Source organism: Seriola aureovittata, chromosome 4 (genome assembly GCF_021018895.1).
Source record: "Seriola aureovittata isolate HTS-2021-v1 ecotype China chromosome 4, ASM2101889v1, whole genome shotgun sequence".
NCBI lineage: Eukaryota > Metazoa > Chordata > Actinopteri > Carangiformes > Carangidae > Seriola > Seriola aureovittata.
This window is the reverse complement of record NC_079367.1, coordinates 16,335,396-16,362,927: the sequence shown is the minus strand read 5'-3', so window position 1 is coordinate 16,362,927 and position 27,532 is coordinate 16,335,396. Positions and strand designations below refer to the sequence as shown.

At 39.9% G+C, this 27,532-nt stretch overlaps 4 protein-coding genes across 11 annotated transcripts in view; 1 reads left to right on the top strand and 3 right to left on the bottom strand.

Annotated features, from left to right (window-relative positions):
- The window catches only part of sik2b (salt-inducible kinase 2b), a 61,324-nt gene extending 53,016 nt beyond the window's left edge, over positions 1–8,308 (bottom strand). For all 4 annotated transcript variants that reach the window (XM_056374808.1, XM_056374810.1, XM_056374809.1 and 1 more), the window contains exons 1-2: positions 7,772–8,308; positions 4,106–4,222 (exon numbers count right to left, since the gene is read on the bottom strand). In XM_056374808.1, the coding sequence (XP_056230783.1) occupies positions 4,106–4,222; positions 7,772–7,909 (255 nt within the window). In that variant the 5' untranslated portion in view covers positions 7,910–8,308. The remainder of the gene's footprint in view (positions 1–4,105; positions 4,223–7,771) is intronic.
- A 903-nt stretch (positions 8,309–9,211) lies between these two features.
- Positions 9,212–16,669, bottom strand: laynb (layilin b). Of its 3 annotated transcripts, none has more exons than XM_056374905.1 (8): positions 16,296–16,669; positions 15,753–15,999; positions 14,112–14,418; positions 13,617–13,774; positions 13,062–13,106; positions 12,380–12,457; positions 12,039–12,156; positions 9,212–11,703 (listed from the first exon to the last, which is right to left on the bottom strand). In XM_056374905.1, the coding sequence occupies exons 2-8, from the start codon at positions 15,823–15,825 to the stop codon at positions 11,379–11,381; spliced, it is 1,104 nt and encodes a 367-aa protein (XP_056230880.1). In that variant the 5' UTR covers positions 15,826–15,999; positions 16,296–16,669; the 3' UTR covers positions 9,212–11,378. The 3 variants fall into 3 exon arrangements, with proteins under 3 accessions (XP_056230880.1, XP_056230883.1, XP_056230881.1); XM_056374908.1 differs by having other exon boundaries at positions 15,753–15,996; XM_056374906.1 differs by lacking the exon at positions 16,296–16,669 and having other exon boundaries at positions 15,753–16,275.
- Positions 16,670–22,247: 5,578 nt separating this feature from the next.
- LOC130167728 (zona pellucida-like domain-containing protein 1) lies at positions 22,248–25,601 on the top strand. The gene is made up of 10 exons (XM_056374209.1): positions 22,248–22,379; positions 22,625–22,851; positions 22,999–23,189; positions 23,338–23,410; positions 23,497–23,594; positions 23,721–23,804; positions 23,911–24,082; positions 24,633–24,732; positions 24,840–24,863; positions 24,907–25,601. Exons 1-10 carry the CDS (start codon positions 22,286–22,288, stop codon positions 25,125–25,127), a joined length of 1,284 nt encoding a protein of 427 aa, XP_056230184.1. The 5' UTR covers positions 22,248–22,285; the 3' UTR covers positions 25,128–25,601.
- zgc:162608 (uncharacterized protein LOC100037332 homolog) lies at positions 24,481–27,319 on the bottom strand. 3 transcript variants are annotated; one of them, XM_056374452.1, is made up of 4 exons: positions 27,244–27,319; positions 27,072–27,130; positions 26,892–26,985; positions 24,481–26,794 (listed from the first exon to the last, which is right to left on the bottom strand). In XM_056374452.1, exons 2-4 carry the CDS (start codon positions 27,118–27,120, stop codon positions 25,933–25,935), a joined length of 1,005 nt encoding a protein of 334 aa, XP_056230427.1. In that variant the 5' UTR covers positions 27,121–27,130; positions 27,244–27,319; the 3' UTR covers positions 24,481–25,932. The 3 variants fall into 3 exon arrangements, with proteins under 3 accessions (XP_056230427.1, XP_056230425.1, XP_056230426.1); XM_056374450.1 differs by lacking the exon at positions 27,244–27,319 and having other exon boundaries at positions 27,072–27,224; XM_056374451.1 differs by lacking the exon at positions 27,244–27,319 and having other exon boundaries at positions 24,481–26,791; positions 27,072–27,223.
- Between the last annotated feature and the right edge of the window lie 213 nt (positions 27,320–27,532).

Genomic DNA, 27,532 nt, shown 5'->3' with positions numbered 1-27,532 from the left:
TAGCTGTCTTAAGCTGTTTGTTCATCCTTTTTATACTGTGTACCATTCTGGAGAGGCAATGGGCAAAACGTAGGGAGTGAATTGTAGTTTTGTATGAAATTAATTAAGTTTAACAGAATCTTAATATTTGTGTTACAGACCCTCCTACACTAGGTAAAGTGACTGTAACATATATCTGCCTGCAGCTGCTTAACAGGAAAAGACTTTCAAGACTGAAAATTATTGCTATAATACTTTGATCCAGTGAAGACAATACAGTAAGTACACAGTATACAGTATCATAAGTATGGAGTATTTCTGCCTCCAGAGGAAGATGACTCCCTGATGTAAGTAACAGCTATGGGAGCTTAACTGAAGCCAAATATCTGTCATGCCATAAATTCTAATACAAGCAGAGAATTCATAGTTTGAATTCCAGATACCAAGAAGTGCAAACAGCACTCAGTGTTTAGCACTTCACAGTGTCCGACACTGCCTTTCCCGAAAGGTGATATCTAACATGTTATATATTAAAGTTCAAAGAGGCTTTATTGACATGGCCATAGTCAAATACAGCATTGTCAAAGAACATGGCACAAGGCAGTATCAACAGGGAACAAGTTCAATTAAAGGTATTAACAACAGAACAAATGTATAATACTGTTCAACAATATGAACAATATATTGCAATGAAATATTATGAAAATAATAATAGCAGTAGCATTAATACAGTAAACCAAACAGTAATATATAATTATATTATATAACATCACTGCTTGTCCATACAGACTGGTCAGTGTTAAACCAATCAAACAGAAAACATAAAGAGAACATTGATTGGTTTTGACATGGTAAGTAAGTTTGAGGACCAACTAAACATGTGTTTTAGACAGATCCCATCTCAATATCAAGCCATACGCTGTGTACATGGCTATCCTGTTTAATGTTTTAATTAAGAAAATCATTTATACTTTTAAATGGAATTATTTTAATGGTTTTAACAATATGGGCATTAATCGTAGTGTAGAGGATATTGACTTAATAATGATTCCCTGAAACATGATTGATATCCAAATGACGTATTAATTTTGTATTAGCATCACTCTGAAATTACTGAAAGACAAAGTGGTTTTGTAATTCTGGAAATAATATCCAGTGATAATTTTGAATGCTAAAAACCTTTGTACTTGTAGAGAGATTCTTGCCAGTCTAGACTAAAGGACAAAGTGGAAAGCTGTAAATACAAGAGAATTGGATGATGGCGAAATGTGAAATGGGGAAAGAAGTCAAGACTAGGGTCAACAGAGAAGAGGCAAACTAGAGTGGGGTCCACAGTTGGGTTGTCTGTGTCTCTGTGTGTCTTCACTGACTAGGGCTTCCCTCTGGGCCACAGGGCAAATCCCAGTCTATGAGACTGGAAAGGAAATCACTAATTGACCTGAGCTGATTGGATGCATGGGCCGTTGGAAATAATGATAGACACCAAAATAACACAGCAGAAAGCTGGAGCATTGCCACATGGTTGTGTAATGATAATGAACATCCATTTACTTTCCCTAAACAAAGTAACAGGACCCAAAGGCTTATGTAATACAACTGCATTACCAAAATTGTTGAGTTATCAGTGATAAGTCTATTTTGTACCAGACAGCGAACATCACAGTAACTAGGTTAAACAAGTTTCCTTTTGACTAACATACCAATAAAGTGCAACAACAAGAACAAATCATTATAGAAAATGAACTTTGAGTCCTGTAACATTTATGTGAACTTTCCTTGCACAACTGGACAGTACGATTACTATAAAAAGGTGTCAAACTGGCATGAGGGAAATTACATTTGTAAAATGTACTTCCATAAAGATGCTTTTAGCGCACATGACACTACTGATAGTGACACTGGGCATCATTTTAATGAAACAATTGTAAAGATTATTTGCTTCCGTTTCCAAGAAAAAAATTTAAACAAATTTCTGCTGCATAAAACCCTATTACAATTACTAATGTATTTTAAGAATTAACAATGATACACAACTTTGCAGTTAACAGTTAAGTTTACAGTTACAACATGGTGTATGATGTGTTTTTGAATTGAAGAGCAAGACAAAGACGAGTGGAATTGGGCCTTTATCACAGCAGACATTACATTACAAATAACATTAGCGAGTTGTCCCAGTAAACCAATGACAGTGTGACTGTGAACCAGCATGAATAATACCAGGACCCTGAAACTGAAGCAGCTAAATGGAATTCAGCCTTTGTTAATTTTATGATTTACATCTGTGCTTTTCCTACAGCGACATGTCAAAATCTCCTCCGTGAAAAAGGTCTCTGGGAGCGGGGACAAGACCAGAGCTCACTATCAAATGAATTGTGTGTCTATACATGTATAAACCAAGAGAACACTGAGTTACAAGCTACAAGTTAAATGTGCGTAGAGGCACACATTACTTAGCACCATTCTGTAGTTCATGGTTACCCTTCAGTTTGTGCTAACTTCACCCGATCCCCCAATTATCAACTTAGTGACGCTGTACTGAAACTGATCTAGTCCTCAGACATCAATTCTCAACATGTATCAAAGAGAGACTTTTCACCAAAATATCAACATCAACAACAACTCCCATCTTATTGCAGCTCCTCTTCCACCATTACCATGCACGCTGGGCAAAGAAATACCAAAGAGCACTCCTCGTGCTATAGCACTGCTTGTGGTTCTTAATTATTTTTTGATTTATAGCAGATATCTGCTAGGTAACTGTAGATCACTTTAGCTTTACGTCATTTTAGCTAAATCATTGTGCAAATAAATACTGACACTGCAAGTTCCCATGTTCAAATAAACACTTTTTCGAGGTCCAATTAATACAGGGAGCACTGACAAGAATTAATAATGCTTTTTAACAAGCAACAAATCTGTTCTGGCCTAAATGGGACAGAGTAATCTGACTTTCAATAAAAAGTATGTTTGTGAAATGCATATATATATATATCTGATTTTAAGCCTAAATAGACCCTGCCACTGCAGTACAGGTCAGATCTGATGTCAGTACTAAAACTTTTCATTTATATAATCCTCAACTACTAAGATCATTTAGTTTGAATCAGACCAGTAGCACCTTCACAAAGTGTAGAACACATACAGAGTCGCACACAGCAAAGAGTGTCAGTCAGTCATTAACTACGCTCTCATATCTTAAACTATCCAGTGGTGGCAGGTTCTGCTAGGCAGCAGTTGTTTGCTAATGCATTAGAAAATGACCTGGATTGGTCCTGCGCTTCAACACCCCGACTGCTAAAGTACCTGGAGAGAAGATCAACAATGAGCAGCGGCAGATTCTGCTCCACAAAACTGATTTGTTCATGGATTAGCCAGAGGTACGGCTAAGACATTAGACACAGATATAAACTAATCTGTAGCGCAAACCTGTCTAGTTCTTGACTATCTTAAATTAGAACACTTTTCAGTGATTGGGGTGAATTGAAACTTTTTTCAAACTAAAACACATTGTTGACCGTGTCAAACCACTCAGCTCAGTTCACTACAGCAGAAGATGTTTGCCTTCTGGAAAAATGAAGAAGTAACAAGGACAAGTGATACAATACATTTAAAAAATTGATCTGGGAAAAAAATGTATCAACAATAGTGTTAATCCCACAGCCGACATAATCATTAAAGACAAGCTGAGGGTAGCTTCTTTGGGCAAGTGGAAAGGACTGATAATGTTCTCACTATTGAATATTCCCAACCCATATTACACATTTTACTATTTTTTTTTATGAGTCCAGGTGGAATTTTCTTTTTTTTTTAATTAAAAACACCCTGATGCTAACTGGAGTAACTGGGGTAAATATGTAAAGTATAGTGATGAGTATATGACGAGATGGGTCAAAGAAAAAGTTAGATGTAAGCACCCAAGATAGGAGTTAATCTGCAGAAAGTCTCTTGATTTCAATTACAGAGAGAAAAAAAATACACAACAGCCCAAATAAAATCATATTGGCTAAATCAGTGAGAGCAGAGAGAGGAAAGGAGCACCTGACCTAAAGGATATTAATTTTGCATGCTAGGCAGTGAAAAGGTGTTGATCTAGTGTAGATTGCAGGCACTGAAGCTGAAGACTCACCTGGTAGAGCTTGATGATGTGGGGGTGGTCGAGCATCTTCATGATCTGAACTTCTCTGTAGATCTTCTCCAGGTTGACAGCATCAAGTTGGGTCTTGTCGATGATCTTAATTGCAACCTGCAGAATGATGGAGCATCAACAATACAGCTGTAATCGGTTGGTTTCTCAATAGCATACAGTGGAATCATTGTTAGGGCTCATCAGACTTGATGGGCAATAAGAAACACCTCCCCACACTCAAACAAACACTAGCACACACAGCAATTTAATATTCTCCAGGCAGCGAAAGAATACAGTGTGTTCTTTTCAGCTGTGAGACCGGATAACTGTGTCTGAAACACAAGATAAATACTTAAATACAGCTTGTGCTGAAACTTTCATAAACAGTTCTAAAATATGAGTCATGATGAAATATCATATGAAGATACAGCAGAAGCAAACACATGGCTCGCTGGATATACACATGCCCACAATGACACATACATGTTTAAATCACACACTCACAACTTCAACACTCTTGGCTTTGAGTAATGATGTCTGGTAGGTAACAAGGCAATATTAACATCTCTCCTTCACATGGTCTTATAAACAACATTTCATCAGCGTGATCTGAAGTGCTCCAAGCATCTGTAAGCCAAGCTAAAGGAGTAAACAACAGGAGACACACCACTGTTGGATGAAGCTAGAAAACTAAGACTGAAAAACAGGGCTATGTTAAAAAACAAGACACAAGGGGTTGCATTCATTAGTTTGTTGTTTCAGGAACCAGTGAGACTGGAGCTGAATCAATTAGTTGATCTACAGAAAGTGAATCAGTATCTATTTTGATTATCATTTTAAGCCAAAATGGCAAAAAAAGAAGTCTGGTTTCAGCTTCATAAATGTGAATATTTGTTTGTTTTGGACAAAACAAGTAATCTGAATGTCTACTTGGATTTTTTAGAAATTGTGATGGTATATTTCACCAAATGATAAAGCAATAATTCAGAAACTGCAGTAACCAACCATTACAGTAATTGTAAACTGTACTCCTAGGTGAGATGAAAAAACTGGGACCAGGAAAGCAGGTTTGAGTAGCAGATCCATGATTTTGAAAGATTATCAGAATATCAGATTATTATTGTCAAAACAAAGCAAAGCAGCCTATAATACTGTCTCTGACAAAGAATTTTCATCTGGAAACTTATCACATTGACCATCATTTCATCCTCTATCTTGACAATCATCAGATAAACAGCAGAATGTTCGCAGTATAAAGTATTTTACCAGAAATGTGCAATTGCATGCATTTGACTGGCTATTGCGGTGCATTGCCAGATAACGTCACTCCGTGTTACAACAAAGGTTGAGCCAGGTGCAACGCTTTCCACTAGATGACCCTGCATTTTTTTGCATAAGCAGTCCTACTGTGTCAATGCAGTGGCATCATTGAAATAAATAAGGAAGGTGCATTCTGAACGCAGGCTTATGTTTGGTTTTAACCTTAGAGTGAAGTCTGATACCTCAATAATGACACCCACTTTGGTCCTCTTTAGTCTATTTGTAGTTAGCACTTAAAGATGTGCAGTAATGGGTGTTTTGATATGTTTAACACTTCCCATTATTATCTCCCTACACAGTACCACAGAACAAGCAGGTATGCAATGTGGCATTAAATCCTATAAAGAAATCCAAATCTTTTAATGGCACTCCAGCTACAAGTCCAGGCCTCTAAGGCATCACATTTAAATGACTGGTCTAGTAGAGAGGGATTACAAGGTACTTAGCATAAAAAGATCTAAGCTAACTGATTACATTGTCAGCAATACACACACCCACACACAAACAGCATAAGAATTCTTATGAACTCTGTCTGTACAAGGTCATTTGAGGACAATGAGTTAAAGGAGAATTTTAGCCTATACACAAAGTAATAAGAGCAGAAAAGTGGGACGATGGTGATGGTGAGGATGGATAAATGTATGGGACCACATGGGAATGGGCCTGCACTATGTGAACCCACAAGCTGCAATATGTACATAATGAGATGAATGGGTCAGTATAACACGCGGGAGCCACGAGTAGAAAAACTAGGTTATGCACACACAGATACAGACACACCAGATCTGCTGTTAAATGCATCATTAAACTCTGGTTGTCTTCACACACACACACCAGGCTAACATCTCTTTTGCGCTGGCATATTCACAAGGCAGATGGCATCACATAAAGTTGATAGCCCGCCTCTCCAGCTGACCTTGGCTACTCTAACAAACTGCCTGGCTCTGGCCACGGGCCTGGCTGAGCCAAGCAGCTGCAGCGGCTCTCTGTACCGACCAGGGCTGAGTGACCTCTACCAAACCAGTGGCCTCAGAACCACGACCAACATGCATGTTTTCACTCAACCCCAATACCACACCGGCTGAGGGAGAGGTACAGCCACTCTGTGAAATCACCTGGTGTAGTGTTTGCCTGGAATGAAAACCTGCATTCATGTAGCTGTTAGTGTTACATGTTTCCAGATTACCTGGCTAGACTAATGTTACGCCACATCACAGGCTTTAATAACTAGATTAACATGTTAAGAGTCTTAAGAGCCATTTTCTTGTCTTGTTATTCATTACACCTACCAGGGGTCTTGCCTGGATGACGTACATTTTTGTTTTTCTGTACAGTATGATTGCTCACGTTCAACGACAAACAGTTGGAGGCTCTGAAGATCAAAGATCAAAGCGTGCAACTGTGTTTTCACAAGTCTCCTGGCCTATTTTTCTATCATCCCCCCTCTGTCTCACACAACACAGCTTCTTCATACACAGCCAGCGCACTCTGTCATTATAATAGAAAGTCATGGCACTCAGTGGTACTGCTCAAGAAAGGCCTCTTTGCACAGAGCTGACATTAAATCTATGAGTAAATTCAAGACAAATACAAGCCCTGTTCTCTCTGTGCTCATGCTGCATCGCCTGAGAGTGTGCAGTATTTGTAATATCAGACCCTCTCCAAACTACGTGAAGACCCCAGAGCAGTGCCAGTGGATTGCTGTCTGCATGCATGCGTGCAGAACACTTTGCTTTCCAATTACAGAACTCTAGCTGGCATATCCTGCTCCTCAGAAAGCTCTTGGCTCTGCTGGCACAAGAAACCACTAAATCACATCATTATTTGGATTACATAATGGGACCACCGACCCATGCTGCATGCCCCAGATACAGCAACAGGGAAGTTTACACCAGCAAGACTCTTGAGTTGGTACACTGTCTTACTGTCTGGGTCATTACCAAAAAGGAGGGCAGGTGTATGATGCTGGTCTGGCGAAGGAAATAAAGCATGCATGTTTACAGTTTGTGTTTCCCAGCAGCCCTGGTGGTCAGACCTCTTACTGGCAGTGATGTTGGCTGAGGGGGGTGAACGTGCAGTCAGTCAGTCAGTCAGTGATATTGCTCCTGTACCTGCACAGGAGCAATGTGTTCAATGGTGTTCAAACACACCAGCTGTTGCTTGCACGGGAGCAGCCAAGCGGCCGGCAGTTACCTGATCCAAGTTTCTATTAGTGCGTGATGTGGACAGCATTTTGGTATCTGCTGTGAATATCAGGGGTGTCAACTGGTGCATAAAAGTTATGTAACTCAGCTGAACAGTAGCCTAAGTTAGCTTTGAGGCTAACTAGTTCACAGACACACTCACCTCGGTCTTGGTAATGCGGTGTCGAGCCAGCTTCACGACCGCGAAATTGCCCTTTCCTAAAGTGCGCTCGATGTCGTAGAAGCCCACTCGGACCGGACCCCGGATCAGCGGTTTCTGGACACTGTCAGCCATGACCATGCTGTTCTAAATTTGACTGTTTGTGGACGAGTAGGAGGTTAGCCAGACGAGCAAGGGACACACGGGGGGCTCACACGGGCTTGCTTGCTTCGCCTGCTTGAGCAGCTACAGATAAAGACGAAAGGAAAACAAACCGCCCGCCGCCGCTGCCGCTGCTGCCGCCGCCGCCGCTCGAAGCGTGTCCATTAAAAATAGACAAAGTTGATTTTTGTGTCGCCCTGTCAGCTTGAACGCCAGTGTGGCGACACTCTCCGTCAGTGCGGCGATACGAAGCAGGCCATTTGCTGAGCCCGGGGGCTGTCACACCACGTTCTCCAATACAATACAGCTATAATATTTCAGCTTGAGGTGCCTCTATCAGCTACAGAGCACACGAGTTGACTTGCAAAGAGGCATCATGTTCTCTGGTTGACGTGTATTGACGTCAAAGCCATAGGGGTATTTGTACAGGGGGCGGGGCCACGGAGCCGCTCCACACTTCACTGCCAATTGGTTGCCAAGACAACCAGACCCACCTCTTACGTCAACCGGTAAAATTGCTATTCTGAAATCTGTTTGCTTGTCTGCCCTCCTTGATTGCACGCATAGGTAACTTTGAAGTCTTGCCCTGCAGGTGTTTAATAAGCTTTTGTGAAGAAGGAAAGGGTTAAATTCTTTCTAAATCTGCCTGAAACTGCAACTCTTACCCGCTTGGAGTAATACTGCAAGTATGAATGGAAAAAATACATTTAAAAAAAACAACATGCTTGGATTTTACATAAAAAAGAGAAAAATGATACATTCCTCATCATACCTTCTTTTGATGATATAATCCAGAAATGCATCTGCCATTACATATCCTTAAGTAATGTGTTATAACATATACCCTTATATAATGTAACATGCAGGACCTCATGTGAAACCAGACATTTTATCAGCCACAAAGACACTTTGTCTAGCTACATAACAGCACCATCTGTTGGCAGAACTTGACAATTGAAGCAAGGTTACACATTTCCTTTAGGTTGGGTTTGGATTCCAAGGCTCAGGACTAGATTCTGGGGAAGTAAGTTTCCCCGGATGACATGCGTTTACCCCTTACCTTAACCGGAACCTAACCTTAACCCCGCTGCTAACCAGTTATCTCTGCCCACTCTTCAGCCTTGGCATTTTATGTCTTCCATTTGCTTCTCAGTACAGTAGTGTAAATACCTTTAGTAACTGGCATTTCACATTCAAACACATCTAAACTCAGTCCACCAAACACTTATACAAATACAAATAGACTCACATTATCATTAAATAAAGAATGTAACCACAATATCTTGTAACCAAACTTTATTTGACACCCACAAATCATGTCATGTTTGACATACAGCAAACATTCACACCCAGTGGTTGTTCTCTTAAGCCCCCGCAGTGACAGCCTAACAGAGAACAGTGGATTGCTAAGCAGGCAGGCAGAGCAGCGCTCCAAAGGCCTCTGCTGTCACGCATAGACTTCCTGAATGTAAGAGTTCCAGATGTGCTTTTGGCATTTCCTGTCTAACATTCTCCAAGAACACACTCAGCCTCTCCTTACTGGGCTTGCTACATCTTTCCAAGACACAGACCCAACAGCCCACTCAGTACATACTCTGAAATAACCATGATATTTTTACACATTTATAAGACAGGCATATGCTCTTACAAGCAAACACTGATGAATAAATCCATGAAATTTCTAAAACTGGTCACTCCTACATAGTGTCTGTATTGTCAAATCAGTGGGAGGGTTGAGTTTCTCACACAGTCAAATGGAGTCGGGAAAGCGCACAGCTTTGAGGTTTACTGGGGTCAGCAGAGTTCTGTCATCAGTGTTTCCGCATGTACTGTCCTGTTCCCTGACATCAGAGTCCAAACAGGAAGCCTTGCAAAGGGCTGACACCGCTCTTCAGGTTTAGAGAAAAGGTCAGAATAGTCCCTGAACAGGCCAACTCCACAGCAGTGGAGACCCAACAGAGTCTTTTTGTCCTTGTGTCTCATAATATCTGGTGACATTATTGGAAAAATGGTTGAGTAGTTTAATTTTGGATTGTTTACAAGATGAGTAACCTTGCATGATTCCACAAACCTTGCTTATTCCCAGGGTTAGATGTGTAATCCACCATGCCAAATATAGCAGCACTGTTACACAGCCGAACTGACCTGGCTCATTACTGCTTATTTGAGTTCATATAATGCCTCTTTGCCTTTAAACTGCTGTTAAATAAATTGTCAGAAATGATGATTAAAACTGGGAATAAGAAAGAACTATTCAATTCAACTGGAATAAAAAAAATGTATTTTCTTTACACAGCCAACAGAAGATTTCTGACTGAATGAGTTTTGTTTGATGAATTTTTAATAATAAAATATATTAAATAAACTTGAAATATATTAGAATTTTCAGTCTGTCCACCAGTTTGGTCCAGAATAAAATATCTCAACAACTACTAGATTGATTGCCATGAAAACTTGTACAGATATCAAAGGTCCCAAGAGGATGAATCCTAATGATGTTGGTATTCCTCTCACTTTTCCTCGATTGCGTCCAACAGGTCAAAATTTTCACTTATCCTGTGAGATATCTCAACAATTATACATGGATTGGTATGGACATTTATAGTGTCTAGACAATGTATTTCCGTGACAAAGCAACACCATCAGTGTCTCAACAACTATTGGATGATCTGCCACAAAATTTGTTACTCATATTCAGGTCCGCCTCAGGATAATTACCATTAACCTAATTTCTATTTAATGTTTTGGTTAAGCAAATACCTGCAAAACTAATGGAATTTCCATTAGCCCCAGCTGTACTTAGTTTTTTAGTGCTAATTAGCAAATGTTAACATGCAGACACACTTAACTAAGTGTTAAGTGGTGAAACTGACAAACATTATGCCAGTTAAATATCAGCAGGTTGTCTTTGGCCTTCATGAGCATGTTGACACATTTAGCTCAAAGCGCCTCTGTGCCTAGATACAGCCTCACAAAGCTGCTAGCACAACTGTAGACTTGTCTTCTTTAATAAGAAAATCTATTAAAAAGATTTGAAATATATTACTATTTTCACATAACCAATGTATTACTCTTCAATCCAAAGCCATGATCAGATTCGCAATTTGTATGGTAATTTGAGAAATCTCTGATGGTGGGATTCTGGGAAGTTGGGGCCTAAACCTAGAGTCGCAGTTGACTTTGGGAAACCCTGCATTAAGCATTAATCTGAATTGCAGCTTTGAATGCTGAGTGCTCATGGGGCAGCTCTGGAGATACACACAGGAGACAGATCTATGTTCAAATAACCAGGCCACCTGTTTAGTAATCCTGCACCACACAAGTAACCAAGGGGTGCAAAAGAAGAGAGGGATTGAGAACATTGTGTTCCTCTGTCCAGCTGGGTCATATTCTTTTGCTGCTATGAGGTTGATGGACACTTGCAGAGACCAGATAGGCATCAACAGTGTTATCCATAGATCTCGTTTTCCACCCAACCAGTCTGACTGCTGCAGTGCCAGCTTTGAGCTCTGCAGGTCTCATAGATGTCATTGGTCACAAAACCACTCTCCCTGTCCGTGCATGACACATTCTCATAGTCACCGTGGGAGTCCTGAGAGGACGTGCTGGAGTACTTTGCCATGATATCTACTGGCATGCTGCTCTCCAGAGCAGTGTGAGGCAGTTTGGTAATGTCACTAAAGGCATAAGGTCCTTGTACGGAGCAAGGTGAAGCTGTTTTTGACAGCCACGGTTTTGATCTGCACGGATAGTTTTCTGCTTCTGTCTTCCTCCTGAATGTGAAAGAAACAACATTAAAGAGCAAGGTGGGATCATTACAACATGGTTTAAAGGGAGACATACTGTTAATACAGTAAATCCTTAGGAATGTGTGTTCACATTGGCCAACACTAGAAAAATAATTGGAGAATTGCATCAATGTGCCATATTTATAAATTAACAAGTGCATTATACACAGAAATATTTACTTCCTCTGCAAACAGGACATTATTTTTTTCTAAAATGCTTCTTTGTATGCTATTTCATTCATTTGCATGTAGAAAGACTATGTTTTATATTTGAAGTACAACAGGTGAGCACATAACATGTAACACCTTTTGGCTTTTACCTTTTAACATGATGTTTGTAGCAGAAGAAGCCAGCAGCTGCAAACAGCAGCAGGAGGAGAGCAGGAATAGTTGCATAAAGGATGTAGGACACATACAGGGTGTTGTCTGAGAGAGATACTGAAAAGGAAAGCAAATCACTTGAAGGCGTAATTTCTTTTTACATGACCTTTATCCTTGTTTTAGTATTTATCTTTATTTTATCCTCTTGAATGTTTAAGGCACATCATGGTTCTCTTATCACTTGAAACACTGATTTTAGTAGTTTCCCTGAAACCAGATAGGGCATTAACCCTAAGTATCAAAATTAAAACATGAGGGTTTTTTAAAATCATTTTCTTACCTGATGATTCAGGTAGTACTATTTTAATCCTCTCATCACTTTCTGTAGTTGAGAATAGGTTTGGCCTCAGAGATGGAACTGGAGCAATCAGAAAACAGTTGAATATGACAAGATAAAATATGTCAAATGACATTCCTCATCTAACCATTGCAGATATGAACTGATTTCAAACAAAAAACAAAACACGTGAAAGTATGATTTCAAATGTTTAAAGTATTGTGTATAATAAATTCCATGCATTATGCCTAATTGTTTGAATTGCCAAGTTTAAATGTTCTTGGTGTTAGATGATGGGATCTCTTGCATCTCTATACAAATTTACCTACAGTGGCCTATTTCTGATTCACCTTTGTAAAACTGAAGATTTTAACTATTTTTTTCTTGAATAACATCGATACTTAATTAAGTGTAAATACATAATACATGTTCTGTGGGCTACTACATGTGACCTGATTATACAATTTTTTTTTTCCCACTAGAACTTCATTTACACAAAAGCAAAGTGACTTAGTTGACCACTGAAGGTGATTTAAAAAAAAAAAAAAAGTAGTCGTTTGGTGGTTTAGCCTGACTTTGCTTGATCTAAGTATAAACACAGGTGCTGTCACTTGTTATCTATATCTCACAGAAACTTCATGCATACATGAACAGCATGTGTGGGGTAATGAAGTGCATGTTGTACCTGCACGTGCAGTGTTCCCTTCATCAGTAAATACTGGCACTTTTTCTGTGAAAGACAGAGGAAGGAAGTTTAAATCATTCAGCAAGATTTAAAAAAAAAAAAATCATGTCACATTTTATGTTTCACTCAATTAATAAAAAAGATGAAATACATAAAGGCATGCTTAAAAACCATTTAATATTAGAAATAAAAAGAAAATAAAAAATACACAACAGGATGAACTAATGGAAAATGCTGTAAAATTAATCAATTGAACAAAATGAGCCCCCCTGAAATAAAAAATTATAGGTTCATGCTAAATTGTTTATTTAAGGTATCAGGCAGATATATCTTTTTGGGTTGCCAGAGAGCAGAGTTTTACAGTAATCCAGGCAACCAGCATTAAAACGGCACATTACCTGTTTAGTGTCAGCTGTTAACAGTCATCACCACAATTTAATAGTGGTCAGACTCAGATTTTGTGGATTCAAGAACCAAATGAAACCAAGAGCCAAATAATTCCCAGTACTGCACAGCCAGGCACAACAGCCCAGTGTCTGTGATCCACTGGCTCACCTTCTGGGTATTTGCAGACAAAGTTGTTCTTGGAGTTGCAGTTGTTGTCATTCCACTGGAACAGGAAATGACCTTCTTCGTCAGGTGGCGCAGACGGCTGGTGGTACAGAACCACACACATTTCATCACCACACGACGGCTCATCCCAGTGCCAGTTCCTGCAGCAAATAAGATGCACAAGTTTAGACTTTTTTCACATTTCATATCACAAATTGGACAATTTACATTATCATATGAACCGTTTGACTTTATATTTGTATTTCTCATTCTCCCCAAGTCTTGCAAAAGGACCGTACACATTCCAACACTCCCACACAAGCAGCATTTCATCCAATAATCTTTTCTAAGTCACAACTGACTACGGGGTTTTTCCACTGACATTTCCTTTTTTTTTTTTACTGCGCTGTGTCCTTCATACCATTTTCACTGATATAGCCAAAACATTCATACGTAAAGAGTAAAATGTAAAAAAAAAAGAAAGAAAAAGATTTAGACCTGAACTTGGCCTTGCTTCCATCCAGCCAATAGAACTGCGAGGGGCAACCTTGGCTTTTGGTCCCTGCCCTGTTGTGCTGTGGGTTCCGGCGAAGCCCGATCCAGAAGTCTCCATCTCCAGCCTGCAGCTGTTGTATGAACCTCTCAATCAGTCGCTGCTCACTTTCTGTTTCAATGCTGAGCAGCTCGCCTCCATCCAACCTACAGGCCTGCCTGGCATCCTCAAAGGTCAGCCTTCGCCTGCTGTCCTGGATGTAGGACACCTTGTAGCATGGCCGCTCTGTCCCACGCCGGCAGATCCTTTGGCCTGGATACCACAGTCAGCATCAGGGAGATAACAAGATGATGAGTGCAGGGTTTTTGGTTTCTGAGGGTTCCTGTGGCGCCCATGTGGCAAGAAGATTATAAACAACTTACAGTATCATGGACAAATTAGGGACCAGAATTTTTGGGTTGCATTGCTTTGCCAAAGGTTTCCCACATTTTCCTGCAACGTGGGTAGAGTAAACCATATAGTAGTGAAATTGTGGTGTAAACACAGTTTTTTAGGGGCTTAAATGAGATTTTTTATTTCCTACATTGATCTAGTGCCAGTCAAAATAGTCTTGCTGCTGTGGTGCATTGTGACAGGCAGAGTCTGTGAGTCTGAACATGACTGAAATGCAGTGCTTTGCTGAGGTGGCACAATGAGTAGGTTAATTATTGACTGACTATCTTAATTATGGCTTTTTACAGTATATCAGTCTTGAAAGACACTGATGGCATATCACATATAGGATATATATATTTATATAATGTATAGAAAAACAACAAATTGCATCAGTGGTCCCAAAGCTTTTTTGTTTTTTGCAACCCCTTAATATAAAGTCATGTTTATATCTGATCCATATCTAGAAATAGAAAACGTATGAGATTAAGATGCGAGAAAGGAGATTTTGCACAGTTTTGTTTTTTTAAATAATTACACAGCTGGAGGAGCCCTTATCAAGATTCATTTCAGGGCCCCGTTTAAGTGTCCCAGTGTGAGAAACCCCTGGGTTAAACACCACTAATATAAAGAACAACTGTGAAATATTTCTTATTTCATTTCAATTTTCCTAGATAATTGTAAAATGGAGCTACTCTAGAGATATGGGCATCTGTTACATAATTGTGTGGTTGATAGTGATCATGCATGCGATTGTTATCATTAGTATTTTCTGTCTAGTATCTTTCATACTAGTCTAATATTAGTAGTATTCTTTCAGGTTGTCATTAAAACAAGTATTTGGTCTCCTGACTTCAAATCAGTGATCAAATCGGTGGCCTGAATCACAAACACTCCTCCTGTTGTTGTTCACTTTCCACCACATCACGTGCTGCCGTGCTGAGTTTGACTGCAGTCTGTTTATCATTATAACGCTCTTCTTCAAGACGAGCCTGCTCACAACCTTGTAAAGCTCTTAGACCTAGAAACATGAAAATAACAATTCGCAGCACCGCGAATACACAGTCCACGCTACATGCAAACTTAAAGGATAAAAAACAAAAACTCTTGATAAAAACAAACAAGTCGAAGTCCTACCGTGGAAATGAAATACACAACATGCGTCAACAGAGAGTAAGAAGGGAGTTTTTCGTTCTTCCGAAGTCAGTCCTTACCATTTAATTTAGAAGCGGATCCAGGGTGGAACAGAACGGCGATAACGGTGCCAAACAGCTTCATAAAATCCATCTCTACATGTTCACCCGAGTCTGCGGGACGATTACTATAACAATCAAAAGTGTGAACCCCTTTGTTGGAAGATTTAAAACTCGGAGATAAACACACACTGGGTTACAGATAGAGGCGGCAGAGTCTGTCCAGTCAGAAGTGGGTCGTCTAGTGAAGGCGTGCATATGGCGTCTACTGAGGAAAAAAAAAAACATGAAGAGTGAGATAGTCCCAAGATTCTTGCTTTGAAAAAGAGACAGTATTGATACTTTCTTGTCCCTCTACATGCAAACCCAAACCACAGAGGTATGAATCTGTGCATTTGTGCAGTCAATGTGCAGCCTGTGCCCCCCCCCTTAATCCCATTTCACATATAGTAATGTCATTAAAATGGAATCAATAGAGTTCTTTGTGAAAAACACCATGCATCATGCTCCCTGTAATAAAATAAAGAATGAGCATCTCTCACTCTTACTCCACTACACACTCACTTTGACTGAGTGCAGCTTGGGGAAAAATAGCTCAGAGGAGAAAATTAAGTGAGAAAGCAGAAGCAAGGTTAACTGCAAGAACTTCAGTGTTCCCCATTAAGCGTACAAGTCAGTTTTTCCTTTTCTTCGTCTAGTAAACATGCTGAGCTCCCTTTGATGTGATACAGCTGAGCTCATACTGATCACAACTGAAAAAAAAACCTAAACAAAAACATCCAAATCTCCAGTAAAACAAGTGGAGGTATTTGAAAGGAAACTGGCTCAGACCACGCTGTGAAAACACAGTGCAAAGAGAAACACAGAAAGGACAAAAAGTGAGATAGGTGCAGAGTAAGAGATAAAGAGGAAGGGATTGTGTGCGAGAGATTGCCCGTGGAGCAGGAAAGCGTGGAGGGGAGGAAGGGGAAAGGATTTTTCTTTTTTTTCTTTCTCTGAACCATACTTCCTGTTCATTGCTTTGGGTTGGTTTCCAGAATATGAATGGTTGTGAAAGTCTGGAGCAGTCATATAGGTTATGCAACAACACTAAATCATTTTACACTGCCTGATCCAACCAAAACATCAGAATGAAACTTTCCCCCGCAGAATACTGGGAGAGCGGCCTGCTCCAGCTGTGGTTGAATGATGGTACTGTTTGTTATTGTTGTTGTTGTTTTTGTTGTTGTTGTTGCTGTTGCTGTTGTTGCCATGGAAAAGAATGTCCTCAGCACTCCACTGCTGTTTGTTCTGGTTAAACAGGCTGAAGCTGTGGAAGTACAACTGTGTTTAAGTTCAACTCCAACCTGTTTCATTTAAATGAGGTTCATTGTAATATTTCTGTGTTATTCATGTGGTGGGTTTATTGGACTTCACTTCAGCTCAAATAGCAAATGGCACAGAATAAGGCAGACAGCTCATATATAATGGGATTTAAATAAACCTAGATTTGTAAAAAGAAAAAAAAAAGTATGTAAAGGTTTTGATGTAAACTATGAAAGTCAACTTGTATGTGTGTCACTGCATTAGGGGACAGGTCACTTCAAATTGATGCAAAGTTACCTTTATTCTGTTAAATACAGAGTTCACAAACGGTCGGTGAATGGTTTTATTGGCCTGAAAAATGTTGTTCCCAGATATCAACCCAACTGAACACCCATCCCAGATCGATTATTATTATTATTTCAGCTTTTCTCTTCTGCTTACACACATTTCTCTACTGTAATACACTAACTATACACTTATAGTTCAGACGCTCTCACCAAAATCAAAAATTACTTCCTCATCTTTACAAAAGATATATGCCACAACCTAACGCCATTAAACCACACACACCTCCCAGTTTAAACCATATAACAACACATGCTCTCAACACAGCACTGAACAATTAACAGTAAAATAAACTTCAAAATTTGTATTTTGAAACTTAAAAATTTAGAAAATACAGATGAGAGATTCCGAAAAGAAAAAAAATATTATGTAGTAAAAACTGAAGATTTGTAAGAGCAAAAAACAATTCAACAAAAAATGATGATGATGATGGGCTGAATATGTGATGGAGAGATGATGGAAGATTTAAATCTGGAGAGGTTGTTACAAGACATATAAAAAAGACAGAGAAGAGGTCAGCTTCAAGCTCACCACAGCCTGCAGTTTATCCTCATCTTGTGTTGTATGATTTTAATAAAAGCCATCAACAGATGACCTTGCGAGCGGAGTAATGAACAGCAGCTCCTCTCTGGAGAGCTGAGAGAGGACACACAATCACAGGCTGTGTTTCTGTGTGTAGCTCTGTTGTCTACCACCTGGCTTCAGGCCATCCTTCTGTCTGTCTCCAAGCAGACACACAAGTGTGTTTGTCATGTAGGAGGCTTGTTGTCAGACTGAGCCTCTGGATGCTTGTCATGTGTGACCTGGATGGATTTTTCCTTGTTTTGGTTTTTCAAAGCGTCTAAAATTCATTTGATTACTGGCCGGCGCACGCAAATTTCCGTCATGTGATGAAGAGCTGTGACTGTGTGTTACAAACACTGCCCCCGTTGAGCTTTTCCCACGTCACCAATATGTTTATTGTAGTGCAAAAGGATCGAAGATTATTTATGCTAAATAGAAATGTGTCATGGATAATTTCACAGCAGGACTTTAATGCTGGGCTGTATATATATAGGAGCTATTGTGTAATAATTCATCCTGTCATGTTGTATAAGCATTGGAAAAACTGTATGAATTGATGTATGAGCAGACTTTTTTGTAATCCTTTTGTAGATAAACATGTCTCCATCAGGATTAGGGCAGACGTACATTTAGATTAACCTGCTAGGTGGCCCAGCAAAAATGAGTTACTGGGCTCCCATTGCCCTCTGTTTCTTTTACTCTTTGTGCAATATGTGTAGCTGTTATTTGCCAGAATACTACCTGGACCTAGATTTTCTATTTGGTTGTTTAATCAAACACAAAATAATTTAGAAATATGTGATATGTTAGCACAAAACTGAAAAATAAAGCTTCTAACACTGACCCTCATCCAGCACCTCAAGAGCAGGATCCACCTTTAGGCCCTTGTCTTGTTAAGTTAAGTGCAAAATTTCAGTTAATATTCAGATAACCCAGAGCTTTCAGGGCCCTGGAGCAGTTGCTCATTTTGCCCAGTTGGTAATCCAGCTTTGGGTCAGAGAGTGGCTCGTGGTTCAGGGAGAAACACGGTTTTCTGTTTACTACAGGTGTTGTTGTGTCTTAGTTTACTCCAGATTATTTAGTACATCTTTTGTTTATTGGAATGGATAATGATTGGAGTTTTTCTGAGAACAAAATAAACAATGGCTCTCACTGGACCGCTGTGTGTTCATTGGGGAGGAAGTTGTGTCTCTTGGCTTGAACTCTCCAGCACTAGTGACTCATAAGTCCATTAGACCCAGAGAAAAACAAGGCGTTTGTGCTCTGTCTAATTTTGGCCAGCAGATGACACCATACTACTCATGAAATAAGGCAGAGCAGCGACTTGCTTTTGAAATGAATCAGTTATTGGCCAGTGACGACGCTCAACAGTTACTGTACTTATGTACAAGTCTCAGGTAATGGTACATGAGTACTTCCACTTTATGCTACTTTGAGTAGCATAAAATGAGTAGCAGAATTTAGCTTTTTCTTCTTTCCCATTTATCATCTCACAACACCTTAAGATTTATCTAGTGTCTGTTTGGAGGGGCCCGACCCCTAGGTTGGGACCACTGGACTAAAACATGCAACTATAAATACGAAGCAGCTACAGCAGGTAAAATGATAAAATGCTACTTACACTTCCATGCATCAGTATTAGCAATCCAGTGTTGCCATATGCAATACTATATAGTCATGGGGGACATCGTTCAATGATGTACATTTACTTTTAGTATACTTCAAATATTTTAAATTCATACTTAGGCTAAGTAAAACTTTGGCTATTTACTTTAAGCCTAAGTTGTATCTAAGTGAAACTTAGGCTGTTTGATTCTTTTAATGAAGGATCTGAATGTTTCTCCCACCACTGAACGACACTTAGCAATTTAACCTCACCCGCAAACATTTCATATGGTTTATAATTTCAAACATAACAGCATTATGTCATAAGAGGAAATGTATTTGGCTAATTATTGCTACACAAGTAAACATTGTAAACTCTTTCTCGTAGGCAGAACAGACAAAAAACTCCTCTGCAACTTTGGAGTGTTGCAGGAAACATATTTATTACTCAGTTTATGTGATATTCACACCCTGAGGGGTCATTAGCTACACTAATGATCTGCTTTGCTGCACATGCCTGCAGAGTACAGTACCGTCTCCTCACAAGCTTCCCAGTGTATCCTCTTTCTTCCAATACTAAATCTGTGTTCTCCCCAGGGCCTTGTTTTCATTGTTTTCTAAAGCGATTGTATGTCACTAACCATTGTCATGCACGATGAAAGGAATCAGTAAAGATGTGCTCTAATCATTGCCACAACACATTGTGATTATAATCCTGGCAGTCTGGTCATTCTAACTTTAGACTGTAGCCTCCCTATTAAAAATGGTGACTCTATGACTAATTTCTTTATCCTGATCTGTGCTATTCTATTAATGATATAATCATGTACCCATCATGTGCTATTATATTTCTATGTTAGAATTCACATACTGCTGCTATCCTATGACAACTTTTACTTTGTGACAATGCATTTTATTTTATTTTTAAATAAATTATTTAGCTTCTCTGAGGAATATTTTTCCAACCCATAAAAAAACTCTTGATCCTTCAGTTCATATATCAAAATCCCTCTGATTGGAGATACATGGTTTTCATGGGGGAGCGACAATTCTGGGGTCCGAATTTTACATTATGTGTTTACATGATTATTTGATTTAGGGATTATTTGTGGTTTGTTATGACCCCTCAACCTATGGACAGGTGGACATCATGTCCAGACACCCTTACATAACCTGCAATTTTCTCTCACCCTGCAGCCGAAAGGGATTACAGGAAAATGAAATGGAGAATGTGATTAGAATGCAAAAGAATGGCAAACAAGATGTTTCCAAACAGGTGTCCTGGGAGGTAAAATCCCTGGATGCAGAAGCGAAATGAAGAGGTTGTAAAAGAGTGACGCATCTATGGATAGTGTAACAAATGTCTCCTCTCACCACAGGCATTTTGGCAAAAGCACTGATGCTCCTTTTCATCCTGTATTTCTGAGGAACAATGGGGGCTTCTCAGTTGAGCGGTAACAGTTGTGGCCTATAGCTATACTCACCTCCAATGCAGTTCTAAAGAAACAATAGAGGAGAGGTTTGACATGCAAGGGAAATTAACAAAGCTTACTCCTGGTTGGTTGAGTACTTCATAGCTTATGGCGATCATGATCACCTTTCAAGTCTTCAAGGTGTTTCATTCAAGTCATGACTCCACTATTCAACGCAATGCATCTCTACACAATGATTTTTACATCTTGGAAAATGTATGTCTCCCTTTTGAGATTTGGCTCTGAATACAAATTCTTAAATGATTTAGAAGTTAATAGAGTATATCAGGGGGTATTTAATACAGTAAATTCAGAATTAGGATAAAATGAATTTATATTGAATTTAATCATTTCTCTTTTAAGCGATTGTTTTACCAAAAGCATTTAAATTGTGCTAATCAATGACCTGCAGGGTTTTAGTAAAGTTCCCTGAATCTAGTGAGAATATATGAAATCACTTCATGGCCAACTGATGGGTACAAAATACAGTTCTTTCCCTGGTATGTAACCTGTTTATTTAGCAATAAATATGTACATTGAATCAAAGTTTGAAACTCATCTGCTTCAGCATAACCAGCCAGCAACTTTAACTTTCACCTCCATTCTTTAATAATTGTTTTTAATGGTGGGAAATGTGAGACAGCAGTTAACCTGAGGGATCTGTGTCAAAAACCCACTGACATATTAATCTGCCAGGTATAGATCTGACAGTGAACCCTGCCGGGGGCTGCTGCTGTCTAATCAAGAAGTCATGGGGGAAACATGGAGAAGGTGTGTGTAATTTTGTAATTGTGTGTGTGTGTGTGTATGTGTTTGTGCACATAGGTATCTATAATTAGCTGAGGGGAGGGCTTGAGAGTCCCACCTCTGTGGTATTAGGTGGCTGTCTAACTCTATAAAAATCCCATTGCATGACAAGGTCTGTGACAAACACCTGCTCAGGTACCTGCAAGGTAAGACCCTCCTCAGGTTGTCACATAGGTCTCTATTTGACATTCACTGATTTTAAATTGCATTTTAGGCATTATGAATTAGTGAAAATAACAACCATTACCAACCAAGATTTGCAGAACAATTTGGCACTGAAAATTGCACTTACATAAAAATTATGTTTGTTTTTTTTATAATAGTTGCAAGCACTTTTGTGTATCTACTCTGACTCAGCTGTAAATCCTATTTTAGAGTTATTTATTTTTGATTCTGTTATTGTTTCTCTTCACAAATACAGGACTGGTCAGTCTAACAGAGCCGCCTCTAGACAGCATGACTCTTTACCTTTGTCTCCCTCTGCTGGTTGTGCTCCTGCAGCCTGCAGTCTGTCTCTACAACTGCTCCTCTGAGTATGAGAGGACCCCAGGTGGGCATAACCTTAACTTTTACTGGGACAGATTATTTTGTTTTATATAAGCATTCCGCACAGATCAGAGCAGATGTCATTTGTGGTGACTTCTTCCCCTGCTCAACGTTATGGATTTTTCTTATCTCATCACAGCAACTGGTTAATTATATTAATTTTCCTTATGTTTTCAATGGGGAAAAAAATCACAATAATAAAACATATCTTTTAAATCTCCTTGATTCTTCTGTCTCTCTCTTTTGTAGTAAACTCAGACCTGACAGTTGACTGTGGCACCAGTTTGATCACTCTGGAGATCAACCTGTGCACGGCTCAGTGGGCAGGTTTCAACACCACAGACCTGGCTCTGAATGGGAAACACAACAATTCGGAGTGCCGGGGCTCTGTCGACACCAGTGTGGATCCTCCTATCATCCGTTACCAGCTTCCTGTTAACCACAGTCTGGATAACCCCTGTCGCCATTCCCTGCAGGTCAGAAGGTTTCTTGTAGAAGATGCTGAGGATTAGGTAGAAAAATGACACATAAATGGATGTTAGATGGACAATTCTTCATATAGAATTATTTGACACCATGTAAAAAGCCTGTGTGTTGATTGTATCTTTTACTGTCTTGTTCAGATTGTGGATGAGATCCCGGATCCCACGGGTCCCTTCAGCAGCTTCCTGAGTATCCAGTCAGTTATCATCACAGGGTACATTGACACACCCAGATCTGACCAGGGGGTGATCAGCTACTCCACAGACCTCTACTATCACTTCTCCTGCCGCTACCCACTGGAGTACCTGATCAACAACACACAGATTGTGGCGTGAGTACTAGGAATGCTTACTTTGTGTGATTCCTCAGGCAAACTGTTAATTGATCTCTTTGGGATTTAACAGAGGCATCACATGACGCTGACATGAACATACAGTAAATCTGAACGTTTCTTTTTTCTCTTTTCCATGATTTTTTAGCTCCTCAGTCTCAGTGGCGACCAGCGATAATAATGGAACCTTTATTGATACATTAAAAATGGCGGTTTTTAATGTAAGTACAACCTGGCATTCAGATTTTAGATACACTTCAGAGCGATTCCTCTTAATTTATTTCTACTCCACGGCTCATTTCTCCAGGATTCTGATTATGGCTATCCATTAGTGGTACCTTCAACAGGACTTGAGCTACGAACCAGGATCTATGTGGAGGTTAAGGCTGTTAACCTCACAGGAAAGTAAGTAAAGCCCATTTGGCTGCTCATAGTAAATTTATGTATCAGAAAACAAATATTGAGGTAAAAGTGAGCACAGTGTATTCTTTTGGCAAACAGTAACTTATTGGCCCATTGTCCTATTTTCAGTTTCCATGTACTGCTGGATCACTGCTTTAGTACTCCCACTCCTTACAACATGTCGCACAGTGAGCAGCACAACTTCTTCACCGGGTATGGAAGCACACACCATTAGTATGGCTTCATACATGTGGGAAAAAAATAGGACTTTCACACATATTTTAAAAATATGTACTAAAAATACCTTGATGTCCACTAGGTGTTCAGTGGAACAAAGGACGTCTGTGATAAGCAATGGCCTCTCCAAGGTTGCCCAGTTCAACTTTGAGGCCTTCCGCTTTGTTCAGCACCGTGACCAGCCAAAGTCCAGCATCTACCTGCACTGCATACTGAGACTCTGTGAGCCCAGCAAATGTCAAGAGCTGCTGTCTGTAAGTTGAAAAGTCAAAAACAAATGACTTTACTTTAAAGGCATCAGAGAACGTAATGAAAACACAGTTTGGTAAAGCGACTTTCAAAGGTTCCCTCAAGCTTCGAATGATACAATATACCACCATACTATAACTAACCTGTTTTCTGCATCTGAGGAATCAATATAGATAAAGAAAAGAAATCTGCTCTCAGTGTTGAGCAGGCAATAAGTCACACTGGTGGAGTAACAGAAATTTTGTGGGCATTTCATGCCCATTTTAGATAAGTGGTAGTGGGGGAATGAGAGGGAAATCTAGGGGGAGAGGTGGTCATTGACTGCAAGAAAAGTCTTTCGGACAGATTCAATGCACAGATGTTGCGCTTCATAGTTAGCACCTTAAACCCTCAAGACACCACGGCATGTTCTGATTTTTATTTTTCAGTTTTATCACAAAATAAAACAAATAAATTACAGGTTATTTCATAAGCTTATAATGTATATTGAAAAGTCATAGTGCATTATGTGACATAACTCAAACTGAACCTGACTGGATATTTGTTGTTTTTCAGGGCTGTAATACCAGAAGAAAAAGATCTCTGACTCCCTTTGGAGGAGAAAGCAGAGAATCAGCCACTGTTTCAGTCGGACCTCTTTACACTGCTCGACAAGGTTTGACCTGTTTGCAAAATTTGTACTTTTAAAAGTGTTCCTGTGATTTCCAAACGACATCACCAGATAAACCTTTTCAGTAACTCTCTTATCTTCCCTCACTACAGACAGGCCCTATGCAGCCGCCTACAGTGAGTATACTTTAATCACATCATAAATCCAGAAATATATCCTAATATGGGGAGATCTGGTCAACCCCGAAAGTAATCTTAATTATTCTCCCCCTGTGTGCATCAGGTAATGACATGCCATCAGGGAAGGATGATGTGAATGTGACGGGCCTGGTGGTGGGGGTGGTGTTTGGCTCGGCTGCTGCTGCCTTGCTGGTTCTGGGTGGCTGGTTCGTCCTGAAGAAATTTTATTGGATGGGAGCATTACCTCATGCCTTTGACTGAGAGATCCACCGGCAACCTGTCTTTGCCTTGTCGCCTGATACCTCATAATATCCTCATAAAATCAGATAATGTTGTGATTTTTCAGTAATAACCAAATGTTCTTGTCAGGTGACCATGGAAACGAAGCAAATAACCTTTTCTGTCTATATTTACTGCGGCTGCATTCAATAGCCATTTACTGGTAATGGAGGAACAGTCAGGCTTGAACAATGTGTGATAAACAAACATTAACTAAAGAAGCAATTATGAACAGAGTAATTTTAAAATTTTATAATATTATATAATATTTTATTAAGTATAACTTTGCTTTGATAATGCCTGAGAGTCTACCTGTTCAATATTTCTACAATTTTATAGGTGTCTTTGGGTGCCTTGTACAGAATCTCAATTGCATTGCTTAAAACATACTTTTGAGCAAATGTGAATATGGAATTTTTTTTTTTTGTACAGATTGAAAATAAAGTTTAAAATTCGTTTGTTGTTGAACTTTGTGACTGATCACATAATTCAAAAATAGCAATAGTTGATTTGTATCACCAGTAACTTTACTCTCCACAGGCAGCATTTTTTTTTACATGGTACAGTAAACATATACTGACAATTACACAATCATTCACATACAGAATGAAACTAACACACCAATCAAAACAAATCCATACATTCATAAATACAGGCTACTTACTTGGCTGCTACAGTGGCAAACAAAAAAACAAAAAAACAAAAACAAATTCATGGACAAGAATCACTTTGATGCGACCATAATGGCAGTGAATTCATGTTTTTAAAAAATGTACAGGTGTCTCTGTCACTGCACTAAGTGCACAATGTCCTGGATCAGAGCAGAGAGTTTAACTGAGAAGTCCTCCTGTAGAGCAGCACCAGGCTGTATGGGTGAGGAGAAAGAAGAGGGAGACAGGCTGGAGGCTCTCTGGATCTCCAGCTCCCCTTCCAGCTCCTGAAACACCTTTTCTATCCGGGCCTTAATCACTTGGCTCTGCAGGGCTGCATTTTGGCAGAACCGCTCCATACTGCCTCTCACTTCAGCCTTAGTAGGCTGCGCATTTTCTAGCAGAGCAGCAAGCTCTACTTTGAGAGCCTCCAACCTGTTCTGTATCTCCACCCTCAGTGAACTTACTTCCTGTCCCAACCTGGAGCTCGCTACCTGCCAGAGCTCTGACTTGTCTGCCTCTTCCTCACTAGCACTGATCCCTCTCAGATGTTCGATCTCCCCGACAGTTTTAGTCTGGAAGTCGCTGATGATGTCAGCCATCTTAGAGCTGCTGTGCTCCAGGGTTTGTGTCATCCAGTGGAAGGCTTCCTGGTAGAGAGTCGGACTGGCCTCTGTCTGGGCCTCTGCTGTTTCCAGGCCCTGAAGATAGAGGCTCAGCTGGCCACAAAGATCTTGGGTGTTGCTGCTGAGAGAGCTCTGGAGCTGCTGGGTGAGGGGAGCCAGGCGCTCCCTCATGTTGGCCAGGGTGGAGCTGAGGTGGGCTGGAGATGGGGACAACTTCTCCTGCAGCTCGGCCAGCTCTTGGCGCAGACGGATACGCAGACGCTCTGACTCCATGTTGAGTTTGCGCTGCATCTCCCGTGCCACAGGGTTATTGTCGTCATCATCTTCTTGGTTGTAAAGGCTACTGCTGTCTATGTGACTCTTGTAGATCCTACTTGTAAAGACAGACAGAAGCACCCTTTTATAAAGACAATTCAAACATTCACCTTTACTTGTGTGTGTGGATGCAAATTTACTTCAGGTCAACTCACTCCACATCCTTTGTGAGGTTTATCTTGTCATGAGCCTGGTTGGCCTTTGAATCAGTCCAGGTTGCGTCCCTGGTGTTACGATGAAGTGGGTATGCTACAGACAAAGAAATCAGATGTGAATGAAAAAAAATCCCTTCAACAATAAAGGATATGAAATGACATTTGAGGACAAATATATACCTGAAGTTGTCAAGAAGGACAGGGTGAAGAGCAGGACTTTTAGATGCATGTTTATCTTTCTGTGGAGGGAGAGGTGAGAGAAATACATAAGAATTTCCTACTAGAATGAAAAAAATAGTAGTAAAATACTGAACATGTCTTTATATAATTCAATAAAACTCATTTTACATACATTCCCTTCTCAGTCTAACGCAGCGAACAAGAAAATCAATATGTGAAAGAGTTCCTGGCCTTTACCTGACGATCAGGGATCTACAGAGTGACTACTCCCCTCATCTGACTTATAAAGGTCCCTGTTATCAGAGCGGCTGCTCAAACTCTGCCTGTGTCAACAGTCAACACGTGGAGGGTCACACTGATGACAGAGCACAACATGCATATACACAGGGAACTACACACACACAAACACACGCACACACACACACAGACAGACACGCACGCACGCACACACACAAAGAGTG